The 14,001-nt window shown below is 41.0% G+C and overlaps 1 protein-coding gene across 1 annotated transcript in view; it reads left to right on the top strand.

Annotated features, from left to right (window-relative positions):
• LOC109886411 (transmembrane protein 235-like) overlaps positions 1–12,127 on the top strand; it is a 29,943-nt gene extending 17,816 nt beyond the window's left edge. Inside the window, exon 4 of the mRNA XM_031814216.1 lies at positions 10,969–12,127. Within this exon, the coding sequence (XP_031670076.1) occupies positions 10,969–11,201 (233 nt within the window). The 3' untranslated portion in view covers positions 11,202–12,127. The remainder of the gene's footprint in view (positions 1–10,968) is intronic.
• Positions 12,128–14,001: the final 1,874 nt, after the last annotated feature.

Genomic DNA, 14,001 nt, shown 5'->3' with positions numbered 1-14,001 from the left:
TTTGACCTACTGAGATGGTTTGAACTACTGAGATAGTTTGAACTACTGAGACAGTTTGAACTACTGAGATGGTTTGAACTGCTGACATAGTTTGAACTACTGACATAGTTTGAACTACTGACATAGTTTGAACTACTGACATAGTTTGGGGTAGCAGGTTCATAAAAATGCTGCAAGCAAAGACACACTTGCTCATGGACAATGCCACACACCCACTCTACAGCAGGGTATGAAGCGCAGGAGCAGCTTCAGTAGCAGGTTCATCCTGCCCAGAAGCTCCACAGGGAGGTTTAGACGATCATTCTTACCCACAGCCATGAGGCTTTTCAATGATTAACTGATTTACGATGTCTTCTTCTTATAAATGTTGTTGTTGCTTGTTTCCCCAGAGGAGGATAAACAACAGCATTTCCTAACTCCTTCAATTGGATTGTGTTTTATTGCTACTAAGGTGCAGGTGCCTTCATATCTATCTTAATGTGTGTTTTTGATCAAGGTGCAGGTGCCTCCATATCTGTCTTAATGTGTGTTTTATTGCTACTAAGGTGCAGGTGCCTTCATATCTGTCATAATGTGTGTTTTTGATCAAGGTGCAGGTGCCTCCATATCTATCTTAATGTGTGTTTTTGATCAAGGTGCAGGTGCCTCCATATCTGTCATAATGTGTGTTTTTGATCAAGGTGCAGGTGCCTTCATATCTGTCATAATGTGTGTTTTTGATCAAGGTGCAGGTGCCTCCATATCTATCTTAATGTGTGTTTTTGATCAAGGTGCAGGTGCCTCCATATCTGTCATAATGTGTGTTTTTGATCAAGGTGCAGGTGCCTTCATATCTGTCATAATGTGTGTTTTTGATCAAGGTGCAGGTGCCTTCATATCTGTCATAATGTGTGTTTTTGATCAAGGTGCAGGTGCCTTCATATCTGTCATAATGTGTGTTTTATTGCTACTAAGGTGCAGGTGCCTTCATATCTGTCATAATGTGTGTTTTTGATCAAGGTGCAGGTGCCTTCATATCTGTCATAATGTGTGTTTTTGATCAAGGTGCAGGTGCCTCCATATCTATCTTAATGTGTGTTTTTGATCAAGGTGCAGGTGCCTCCATATCTGTCATAATGTGTGTTTTTGATCAAGGTGCAGGTGCCTTCATATCTGTCATAATGTGTGTTTTTGATCAAGGTGCAGGTGCCTTCATATCTATCTTAATGTGTGTTTTTGATCAAGGTGCAGGTGCCTTCATATCTGTCATAATGTGTGTTTTATTGCTACTAAGGTGCAGGTGCCTTCATATCTATCTTAATGTGTGTTTTATTGCTACTAAGGTGCAGGTGCCTTCATATCTATCTTAATGTGTGTTTTATTGCTACTAAGGTGCAGGTGCCTTCATATCTATCTTAATGTGTGTTTTATTGCTACTAAGGTGCAGGTGCCTCCATATCTATCTTAATGTGTGTTTTATTGCTACTAAGGTGCAGGTGCCTTCATATCTATCTTAATGTGTGTTTTATTGCTACTAAGGTGCAGGTGCCTTCATATCTATCTTAATGTGTGTTTTTGATCAAGGTGCAGGTGCCTCCATATCTGTCTTAATGTGTGTTTTTGATCAAGGTGCAGGTGCCTCCATATCTGTCTTAATGTGTGTTTTGATCAAGGTGCAGGTGCCTTCATATCTGTCATAATGTGTGTTTTTGATCAAGGTGCAGGTGCCTCCATATCTATCTTAATGTGTGTTTTATTGCTACTAAGGTGCAGGTGCCTCCATATCTGTCTTAATGTGTGTTTTTGATCAAGGTGCAGGTGCCTTCATATCTATCTTAATGTGTGTTTTTGATCATATGTTTGTCATTGTTATGTATTGATGATGTTGACTGATAAAACAATTTCCCAAGTACGGATCAATAAAGCACTACTCTACTCTCACAACTGAGCGAGTTTGGTCTGACAACTTAGGGAGTTTGGACAGACAACTTAGGGAGTTTGGACAGACAACTGAGGGAGTTTGGTCTAACAACTGAGGGAGTTTGGTCTGACAACTGAGGGAGTTTGGACAGACAACTTAGGGAGTTTGGACAGACAACTGAGGGAGTTTGGTCTAACAACTGAGGGAGTTTGGACAGACAACTGAGGGAGTTTGGTCTAACAACTGAGGGAGTTTGGACAGACAACCGAGGGAGTTTGGACAGACAACTGAGGGAGTTTGGACAAACAACTGAGGGAGTTTGGTCTAACAACTGAGGGAGTTTGGACAGACAACTGAGGGAGTTTGGACAAACAACTGAGGGAGTTTGGTCTAACAACTGAGGGAGTTTGGTCAGACAACTGACAATGTCCTAATATAGATGCCATGTATGGGCTGGATGTTTATGTCTTCTACGTGGTAGGAGGTATAGCTCTATTCAGTCAGATCTACTTTAGCATTAAGACAAATCCCATGGAGCCTTGTTTACAAGTTCGAACACTGGAATGTGAGATGTAATCTACACCTCAGTTAGGATGAGAAAAGTCCTCATTATTTCCTTGATTTGAACATTACTTCTATATAGCCTACACTTTCGCCTTCTGAACTTTTAATGTGAGTGGAGTGGGTGTGGCTTCAATTATTTCAAGAGCAGCTGATCACGGATTTGACAGCTCCAATGCAGTTCTATCTCCGACACCACTCTATAAGGAACATAGACCATTGACAAATGTCCCTCACCTCACTCTGAGGAACAGTTTCCTTGAGAAGTCTGGCAGGTTGCATGATTATTGCTGGAGGCTAGCTTGTCCAGAGTTCAGCTGGAGAGCAGCCTGCTGGAGGAAACCAGTCAACACAACATCCATCACTTCATTTATAAGATTAGCTGAATGCCACAAACCTAAGGGAATATCATTTAATCCTGGTTCAAGTTGAAAATCCTACTTGTGGATGAAGCATGCAAACTAAAAAGGAAGATGTTTACTCTGGGATGGTAAGAACTGTTGAAATCCTCCTCCTTATATTGGGATGATCATTTCCTCTAAAGCACCCATTCCAATTACAGCCTTATAAAATGGAATCTAAATCTGTGTATCTAGGTAACTCTTGGATCACACCTGGACATTATTACAGGTAGCTAAGAGTACGGCTGTTAATAGGACACCCCTGAAAAGCCCTACCAGCCTACCATTAAATGGAGGTATGGAGCTGCTTAATGGGATGAAAGGAACACTGCATCACCACCACCACAGTAGCTAATGGCTCTGCCTAAGTAACAGAGTTTGAAATGTGGTGGTTGGAGCCATCCATTTGGTATCCTCTGGGTGGCTCAAACCGTTGGAACGAATCAAGGGGAAGTGGTACTCTCTATGAAAGCAATGTGACATCCGTAACACCTGCACTGGGTCTATTTTAAGGCTGTCCTTATGGAGAAGGTGAATGAAGGGTATCCATGCAAAAGGAAATAGATTAAATAGGTGTAATTGAGCTTGAGGACTGAGCTTTCTGAAAATTCCTACATTTGGCTTTAGAGTGGAAAGTAATGACAAGCTAGAGAAAGGCAAGGTCCTAATATAATATTTAATATATTAATATAATAATATAACAATATATGCCATTTAGCAGACGCTTTTATCCAAAGCGACTTACAGTCATGCGTGGAGACATTTTACGTACAGTATGGTGTCCCAATTTGAAGCAGGTACTGTATTCCAAGACTATAAAACACAGAGGCTGTTCACTCATAGTGTACCTCTCTCCTTCTGTTTGTTCCTCTGAGATTCGGTAGCTGTTTTTATTTTTTATCAATAAAACAATTGTAATCCTCTTTGAAACCAGTAACAACATTCCACAGACTAAATAGAATCTACAGAGGCACTTCATTTGACACATTAGTCTTCATTTGCGGGCATAACGTGTTGTTCTGGTCCATACAGGAGTCTACCTGCAGGGAAAACTGGTTGCCCATTGTGGATATACATGTGGATTTGTTTTTCAGTGTACATCAATCAACATTTGTTTTCCTGCTTGTGGCCCTGGTGTCCACCACAACAACCTCCCGTCCTCCAGAGGGAGAGGCTGTTCAGTATGAGCACCACGTACTGTAGTCATCTCCGTCCTGTTTACCGTAGTAATAGCCCTACCATCTCCTGAGACCACACCTGTGCTCACATCTGACTTTACTCAAATTCTCATTATGCCAGTCTCCCAACAGACCCTAAAACAGTCTGGCTCAGTGGGAAGCTAGGGTGGATATTAGAACAGAGGACACTGGACATTAGAACTGTTCTAGAGCCAGATATGTTTTAGAGTCAGTTCTAGAGTTGGATCTATTCTAGTCAGATCTGTTCTAGAGTCAGTTCCAGAGCTAGATCTGTTCTAGAGCCAGATGTGTTTTAGTCAGTTCTAGAACTGGATCTATTCTAGTCAGATCTGTTCTAGAGTCAGTTCTAGAGCTAGATCTGTTCTAGAGACAGATATGTTTTAGAGTCAGTTCTAGAGCTTGATCTATTCTAGTCAGATCTGTTCTAGAGTCAGTTCTAGAGCTAGATCTGTTCTAGAGTCAGATCTGTCTCTGTTATAATATCCACACTAGCTTCCCACTTATTATTCATAGTTCATGAACTATGACGCAGTGTATTGGGCATCCATTGTAAGTGTTGTGCTAGTATTGACATGAGAACATCACCCTCAGGACATGGAGTTGTTGCTTTTCTCAGTCACAAATGATTATTACCATAGGGCCTGGTCATTGGCTAACATGCCCAAACACACACATTACAAGACATTGTTTCCAATCAATCAGATCTTTGGTCTTGTATGGTTTTTGTGTCTGTCCAGTCTCTCATGGGAATGTTTGTGACAAACACCTTTGAGGGGTGCTACAAATACTCTTACACACAATGAAACTGTGTCTAAAACCCACAAACAGTCTTACCCACAATAAAACGTTGTCTAAAACCCACAAACCGTCTTACACACAATGACACTGTGTCTAAAACCCACAAACACTCTTACCCACAATGAAAGAGTGTCTAAAACCCACAAACACTCTTACCCACAATGAAACAGTGTCTTAAACCCACAAACACTCTTACCCACAATGAAACAGTGTCTAAAACCCACAAACACTCTTACCCACAATGAAACATTGTCTAAAACCCACAAACACTATTACCCACAATGAAACGGTGTCTAAAACCCACAAACACTCTTACCCACAATAAAACAGTGTCTAAAACCCACAAACACTCTTACCCACAATGAAACGCTGTCTAAAACCCACGAACACTCTTACCCACAAGGAAACGTTGTCTAAAACCCACGAACACTCTTACCCACAATAAAACAGTGTCTAAAACCCACAAACACTCTTACCCACAATAAAACAGTGTCTAAAACCCACAAACACTCTTACCCACAATGAAACGCTGTCTAAAACCGGTGTACAAAACCCACAAACACTCCTACCCACAAAGAAATTGTATTCAACAGGGAGCACTGAGAGCAATGTCAGCTATGATCTTTCTGCATTATCAGGGTAACACACAGGCTTATGTTTCTGCGTTATCAGGGTAACACACAGGCTTATGTTTCTGCGTTATCAGGGTAACACACAGGCTTATGTTTCAGCGTTATCAGGGTAACACACAGGCTTATGTTTCTGCGTTATCAGGGTAACACACAGGCTTATGTTTCTACGTTATCAGGGTAACACAGGCTTATGTTTCAGTGTTATCAGGGTAACACACAGGCTTATGTTTCAGCGTTATCAGGGTAACACACAGGCTTATGTTTCTGCGTTATCAGGGTAACACACAGGCTTATGTTTCTGCGTTATCAGGGTAACACACTGTAACTCGGCCACATGAATATTAACTATGTTTTTGGTAAGCAACTCCAGTGTAGATTTGGCCTTGTGTTTTAGGTTATTGTTCTGCTGAAAGGTGAATTCATCTCCCAGTGTCTGGTGGAAAGCAGACTGAACCAAGTTTTCCTCTAGGATTTTGCCTGCACTTAGCTCCATTCTGTTTCTTTTTATCCTGAAAAACTCCCCAGTCCTAAGCAATTACAAGCATACCCATAACATGATGCAACCATCACTATGCTTTAAAATATGGAGAGTGGTACTCAGTAATGTGTTGTATTGGATTTGTCCCAAACATAGCACTTTGCATTCAGGACAAAAAGGTAATTGCTTGGCCACATTTTTTTGCAGCATTTACTTTATTGCCTTGTTGCAAACAGGATACATTTTTTGGAATATATTTATTCTGTACATGCTTCCGTCTTTTGGCTCTGTCAATTAGGTTAGTATTGTGAAGTAACTACAATGTTGTTGATGCATTCTCAGTTTTCTCCTATCACAGCCATTAAACTATGCACCTGTTTTAACGTCACCATTGGCCTCATGGTGAAATCCCTGAGCGGTTTCCTTCCTCTCTGGCAACTGAGTTAGGATTGAAGCCTTTTCTCACCATCCAGTGTATTTTTTTTAAATCCATCTACCAATAGGTGTCCTTATTTGCTTGGGATTGAAAATCTCTGTGGTCTTTGTAGTTGAATCTGTGTTTGAAATTCATGTTAAACACTATTATTGCACACAGAGTCCATGTCATTTATTATGTGACTTCTAAAGAACATTTTTAAATTTTTACTTCAGAACGTATTTAGGCTTGCCATAACAAAAGGAGTTTAGTACTTATTGACTCAATACATTTAAGCTTTTCATTTTTAATGAATTGGTAAACATGTAGAAAAACATATTTCCATTTTGACATGATGGGGTATTGTGTGTAGGCCAGTGAGCAAAAATCTCAATGTAATCCATTTTAAATTCAGGCTGCAACACAACAACATTTGGAAACAGTAAAAGGGTGTATAAATACTTTCTGAAGGCTGTGTAAATATACATTTAACATGACCCCCAAGGACAGTGAGGACACTTCACTTTTTAATGACTTTCCCAGAATCAAAGAAAAATAAACACTCGGATGTCTGCAATGACCCTTGAGGTTTATTACGGATACACAGACAGGCTAACATGTATTAGGGACACACAAGCTCATGTTTCTGTGTGTCAGACTTCTCCCTCAGGGCCATGACATTCTCTTGTGACTGACAAGTATATTTATTTGCATCAGACCAATGTTTTTCATAATCTGAAGAGTCTTGAATCTTGAGAAGTGTCATGACCAAATCTAAGGAGGCTACATAACCTATGTATGCTTCAATAAGATTCATGTTGCAACAACATATTTTAGTTTTGTACAGAGGAAGTTGTCCATCTAAATGTATAATCTCTTCCAAGGCCACATTAGTAACAAACGCACGTCTACTGCTACCTTGTTAGCAGAACATCAGTGTAATTGGCCCTAATTCACTCTCAAAGGCGCTGCTTGAATTAATTAATGTTAATCATATTTACAAATTAGGTACAGCCTCCACCCCTTGTATTTAAAGGGGGAATCCAGGATTGGTTGTTTGGGTAAACGTCTCAGGGATGGGTCTGGAGAAATGTAACCACTGTCACATTCATAGAGAGAGCTATGGATGTAATGACTGACCATCCATGAACTCAAACGTCTAGTTAGAACCATGTTTAGAGGCTATATAGTGGTTGTTTACGTTTACACTATTTACAAACAATGGAGTAAAACAAGCTCCTATTTTGGGTTCTGATGGGGTACGACAGTTAAACTAACCTCAGAATCAGATTCACCTTAAATTGTCAGGCACATTTAGATTCACATGCTCAGAATTGTACTTGGTGATATGGTGCTGCTAGGGATAACATTTAGAGAAAGACAGTTTACACATAGTTTACATATCAAATCAAAATCCCATGTGGTATGTGAATGTATTTTGTGTATTATAATTCAACTACTGTTTGCACTGTAACTGTGGGAAAAAACTATACAAATAGTTTTGAAAAAGAAAAAATTCAAAATCATGGATGTACCAATCACGGATTGCCCCTTTAACACCTTGTGACGTGGTCAGGTTATGATCTGTTGTAAAGTTAGACGTTTTCAGAAAACACCTCCCTCTGCTTGATTATTCAGCTCATAGTCCAGGTAATTAGGGCTCTGAGCTGAGCGTGAAATTAGATCAAGTCTGGAATTTAGATGGGTATTTAAAAAGCCAGGCTATTCTAATAAGGGGCACAGATGTTTGTAAATGGACAATCATTATAGCTTTTTGTATCCCTTGAATGTCTGTTCTTTGTTCGTGTATAAATGCCACACAGTTCAAAGATCTAAATATAATGATCTATCATTATTGCTGTTTGTGAATTAATTTCACGTACTATGCAATAGATATTTTTTGTCTGTGTGTTAAAGTCATTATGACATTGGACTAGTTGTTTCATGTATTGCATTTACAGCTGCACCATCGAGAGCATCCTGACCGGTTGCATCACCGCCTGGTATGGCAACTTCTTGGCATTTGACCGTAAGGCGCTACAGAGGGTAATGCGTACGGCCCAGTACAACACTGGGTCCAAGCTTCCTGCCATCCAGGACCTCTATAATGACGGTGTCAGAGGAAGGCCCAAAAAATTGCCAGACTCCAGTCACCCAAGTCATAGACTGTTCTCTCTGCTACCGCACGGCAAGCAGTACCGGAGTGCCAAGTTTAGGACCAAAAGGCTCCTAAACAGCTTCTACCCACAGCCATAAGACTGCTGAACAATGAATAAAATAGCCACCGGACTATTTACATAGTAAATCCATTTGTTTTGTACACTGCTGCTACTCGCTGTTTATTATGTATAGTCACTTCACCCCTACCTACATGTACAAATGACCTCTAACCTGTACCCCCGCACTATGACTCAGTACCGGTACCCCCTATATATAGCCTCGTTATTGTTACTTTTTATAATTTTTTACATTAGTATATTTGGTAAATATTTTCTTAACTCTTCTTGAACTGCACTGTTGGTTAAGGGCTTGTAAGGAAGCATTTCACGGTGTTAGGTTCTTATTTTCCAGAGTAAATAACTCACAGACACTAGAGAAGCTTTAACCAAGTTTTAATTATTCCCAAAGGTTCTGTACAGCTGTATTCAGTCAACCCAACACTTCTCCCATCCAGATATATATATATATCCCACTTAAGACCCTCCTCCTTCTCTCCAATCCTTATAATTTACGGTTTAACATTAAATGAGTAACAAGATCCCAAACCCTTATTACTCCCTTCAGGTGACCAGTCCTCACCTCCTGACCTCAACCCCTCCTTCACCTAATCCACATATGTCCATCTGTCTCCACTGTATCAACACGGTGCTCTGCTCCCGTCCCCCAACACATTCCACAGCTATCTGTCTTTCTCTATCATTTATCTTCTCTATCATTTATTTTATATCTCAATGTTCAAAATGTCGAATCCAACAACGGTAAGGTCTACACTTGTTGTATTCGGCGCATGTGACAAATAAAGTTAGATTTGATTTGAACTAAAGATAAAGAACATGATGAGGATGTAAACAGACTGTGTACCAGAAGGCACCCTATTCCCTACATAGTACACTACTTTTGAACAGAGGTATATTGGCCCATGTCAAAAAGTAGTGCACTATGTAGGGAATAGGGTGCCATTTGGGACACTGACAGAGAGATTGAGAGGACGTTGAGATGTTTGCAAACATTTTCCTCATAACTAGATTATAATAATGTTGACACAGCGTGAAAAGCCCATCTAGCTGGGATTACATCATCTCCATCAGATCATTATACTGTAACTTAATGCATCAATGATTTATTATACCTCACACGATATAGTTAAAAACTGATTAGGTAAATAGGTTGAATTCCATGGATAGTAGTAGTGTGTTTCTGTGGACAACAAGCTGGAACAAGATAGCTCTATGATGATACTACTGACCTCGGTGGTCTCCATGGGAAAATGAGAGGAAACAGCGAACAAAGCCTGCGGTTGTTATATTGCCTGTTGGTCTTTGTTTATGGGAAAACAACTAGACTGTGGGTATACTGTGGAATTGAGTGTTGAGATGTCTGAGATATTAGCTCAGCGGTCAAGAGATGGTCTCATGAATCATTTCTTTTTGCCCTCATAGCTATAACAGGATTTGTAACGTCACTCCCCAGCTTGAAGTGCCTCTAGCCACACTGCTGAATTTATAGCTATTCACTAGTGTAGTTGGCTAAGACGTGATCAAGGAGGGCGGTCATTTGTGTTTGTGAGGCAGTGGTCCAGGGTTCTAGTCTTGGGGTGAGTTGGCTAAGACGTTATCAAGGAGGGTGGTCAGGTGTGTTTGTGAGGCAGTGGTCCAGGGTTCTAGTCTTGGGGTGAGTTGGCTAAGATGTGATCGAGGGTGGTCAGGTGTGTTTGTGAGGCAGTTGTCCAGGGTTCTAGTCTTGGGGTGAGCTTGTTAGGGATGAAGTGGTTAAGCTAAGCAAGCACAGTGATGTCTGCCACACTTACTATGACTGTGGCATGTGTTTTTCTTGCCAACCTTAGTTGAATGCACTGACCAGAAGGTCAGAATACTGATCATTACAACTCTGAGGTCAAGACCCACTAGATAACCTTGTACATTGTGTTGCATGACAGCTGTGTGCTAATACCTCTAGCGGATCTCAAATGTCTTTTCCCACAATCCTCTCACCTCACCTCCTCTTGAAACCCATTGGAAGAGATGGTCCAAGGGGAGGGACATCAGATCTTCTCCAATGCTTTTTTTATGCATCCAACAGAATCATGATAAATTATAAATAGATATCAACGCCGGACCTTCCCAAGAGTCAATCTATAATTAGAACAATGAAGGAAATACTTCATCACACTGTATTTGAGTAACTTGGATTCAATCCAATGCACGTTCCAGAACAGCAAACTAGACTATGGTAAATACTGCAGATTATGGCAAGAACGTAAAGTAACTTTAAAAAGTGTATTGTCAGCTGTCTAGTGTGCTGCTCCATAATGTGCCTTTGATTGAATCCCGGCCAAACGTTGACTATCTGTCTGTATCCATCCAGGTCTCTTCACCCTCTCCGGGTTGAGCGTTTACGTCAGCTACTGCCAACGGGCTCGGGAACTGTTGGAACCTGAGATTCTGGCCAGCGTCCATGTGTCCTATGGCTGGTCGTTGGGTATGGCCTGTCTCTCCTTCAGCCTGGAGGTGACCGCAGGCCTGCTGCTGATGCTGGCTGCACGTAAGGCCCATCTCATGGGACGTGACCATGGAGTCACCATTATCGCCATGGCCTGAAGAGGGAAAGAGAACGGACTGAAACTGGAAGGGACTTCTGGAAGGGTCCATTCAGAATCAGTCATTTTCATTCTCTGTTGCCAAACATTGTAAAACGTTTTCTGTTGCGTGCCCTAATGAACACGACCCCTGACTGTGACCACTGATCAAACTCCCCAGTTCAACTCCAAAGGACTGACTTGTATGTTACATGTTCTAGCTTTCTCCTCTGAGCTACTGGTCCATATTAGGACAGTCTCAGGGGCAAAATAACTTGGCTCCACAATTCATCCCTCTCTGGACACATGGTCTCATTATTGGGGGCAGCAGCTCTATTTTGCTAATTGAAAGAAATTTGCAAGGATCCAATCATACACAAGGACACACAAAAATACACTCTTTCTGGCAATATTACATAGCAATTCACTAGATTCGAATGCTACAAAGGAGCAATGCTTTCGCATCCTCAATGGCTGGAGGGCAACAGTAGTTAATAAGGCTTTGATTACGTAGCTCCTCTATTTCCTCTTTGGTTTACTCAGGGTTCACAGCCCAGAAGCTACTTTCATCACATTCCATACATTGTCACAATCTACTCATTTATTCATGTTGTGGCTCTTTGCTAATAAATGAGTTGTTGTGAGATGAAGAAAGACACAACGTTAATCACTAGGACATTATTGCTGTAGGGAAGTTTGTTTTTGGTTTCTCAGTCCACTTGTCTCTGTAATTGTGTATCATAATGATAATAGGCATTGTAGAATTTAATTTGGAAAAAAGGAAATGATCCAAGTTTCAAAATGCTTTAAGCTAATAATTGTCTAGTAGACAGATGCCTGCCTTGTACTTGCATCATGGCAGTCTTGTGTGTGTTTGTGTTATGTTCCAACTCCTTTCAAACCTTGCTACAGTAACATTAAATCATATGGACTATGAGGGCTAACAAAGGAAATTGGTTTGTTGTGTATGCTGCAGCACATCCTAATGACCCTAACATACGCAACTCCTCACCCTCACAATGTAGAACAATGATCATTAGTCTGAAATACTGTCTCAGTGGGCTACTTTAGTCCCACACACAGTAGCTGCCCTCACTAACAAGTTCCCCTTGGGGTTTCCACCTGCAATTAGTGCCAAAGTTCAATTGCATACCAGTAGTAACAAAGGACTAAAAAAAGGTTCATAAACCCAACTAATCTGCAGTGAGAGATCAGCTACTGTACTTACCAGAAACACAACCCTTCCTAAAGAGAGAGATCAGCTACTGTACTTACCAGAAACAAAACCCTTCCTAAAGAGAGAGATCAGCTACTGTACTTACCAGAAACAAAACCCTTCCTAAAGAGAGAGATCAGCTACTGTACTTACCAGAAACAAAACCCTTCCTAAAGAGAGAGATCAGCTACTGTACTTACCAGAAACAAAACCCTTCCTAAAGAGAGAGATCAGCTACTGTACTTACCAGAAACAAAACCCTTCCTAAAGAGAGAGATCAGCTACTGTACTTACCAGAAACAAAACCCTTCCTACAGAGAGAGATCAGCTACTGTACTTACCAAAAACAAAACCCTTCCTAAAGAGAGAGATCAGCTACTGTATGTACCAGAAACAAAACCCTTCCTAAAGAGAGAGATCAGCTACTGTACTTACCAGAAACAAAACCCTTCCTAAAGAGAGAGATCAGCTACTGTACTTACCAGAAACAAAACCCTTCCTAAAGAGAGAGATCAGCTACTGTATGTACCAGAAACAATAACCCTTCCTACAGAGAGAGATCAGCTACTGTATGTACCAGAAACAATAACCCTTCCTACAGAGAGAGATCAGCTACTGTATGTACCAGAAACAATAACCCTTCCTAAAGAGAGAGATCAGCTACTGTATGTACCAGAAACAATAACCCTTCCTACAGAGAGAGATCAGCTACTGTATGTACCAGAAACACAAACCTTCCTAAACAGAGAGATCAGCTACTGTATGTACCAGAAACAAAACCCTTCCTAAAGAGAGAGATCAGCTACTGTATGTACCAGAAACACAAACCTTCCTACAGAGAGAGATCCGCTACTGTATGTACCAGAAACACAAACCTTCCTAAACAGAGAGATCAGCTACTGTATGTACCAGAAACACAACCCTTCCTACAGAGAGAGATCAGCTACTGTATGTACCAGAAACACAAACCTTCCTACAGAGAGCGATCAGCTACTGTATGTACCAGAAACAATAACCCTTCCTACAGAGAGAGATCAGCTACTGTATGTACCAGAAACACAAACCTTCCTAATCAGAGAGATCAGCTACTGTATGTACCAGAAACAAAACCCTTCCTAAAGAGAGAGATCAGCTACTGTATGTACCAGAAACACAACCCTTCCTACAGAGAGAGATCCGCTACTGTATGTACCAGAAACACAAACCTTCCTAAACAGAGAGATCAGCTACTGTATGTACCAGAAACAAAACCCTTCCTACAGAGAGAGATCAGCTACTGTATGTACCAGAAACACAAACCTTCCTACAGAGAGCGATCAGCTACTGTATGTACCAGAAACACAAACCTTCCTACAGAGAGCGATCAGCTACTGTATGTACCAGAAACACAAACCTTCCTACAGAGAGCGATCAGCTACTGTATGTACCAGAAACACAAACCTTCCTACAGAGAGCGATCAGCTACTGTATGTACCAGAAACACAAACCTTCCTACAGAGAGAGATCAGATGCAGGTTGAGAGAGACGATCTTCAGACAAGCTCTCTGTGCTAGGTGAGTTATAAACCCTGAGAATGAGGTAACTGAATGAAAGGTGTGTGTCCATG

The sequence above is a fragment of the Oncorhynchus kisutch genome, unplaced genomic scaffold, assembly GCF_002021735.2.
Source record: "Oncorhynchus kisutch isolate 150728-3 unplaced genomic scaffold, Okis_V2 Okis06b-Okis10b_hom, whole genome shotgun sequence".
Classification (NCBI taxonomy): Eukaryota; Metazoa; Chordata; class Actinopteri; order Salmoniformes; family Salmonidae; genus Oncorhynchus; species Oncorhynchus kisutch.
Note: the sequence above shows the minus strand (reverse complement) of the source record. Positions and strands in the feature narration are given on the sequence as shown.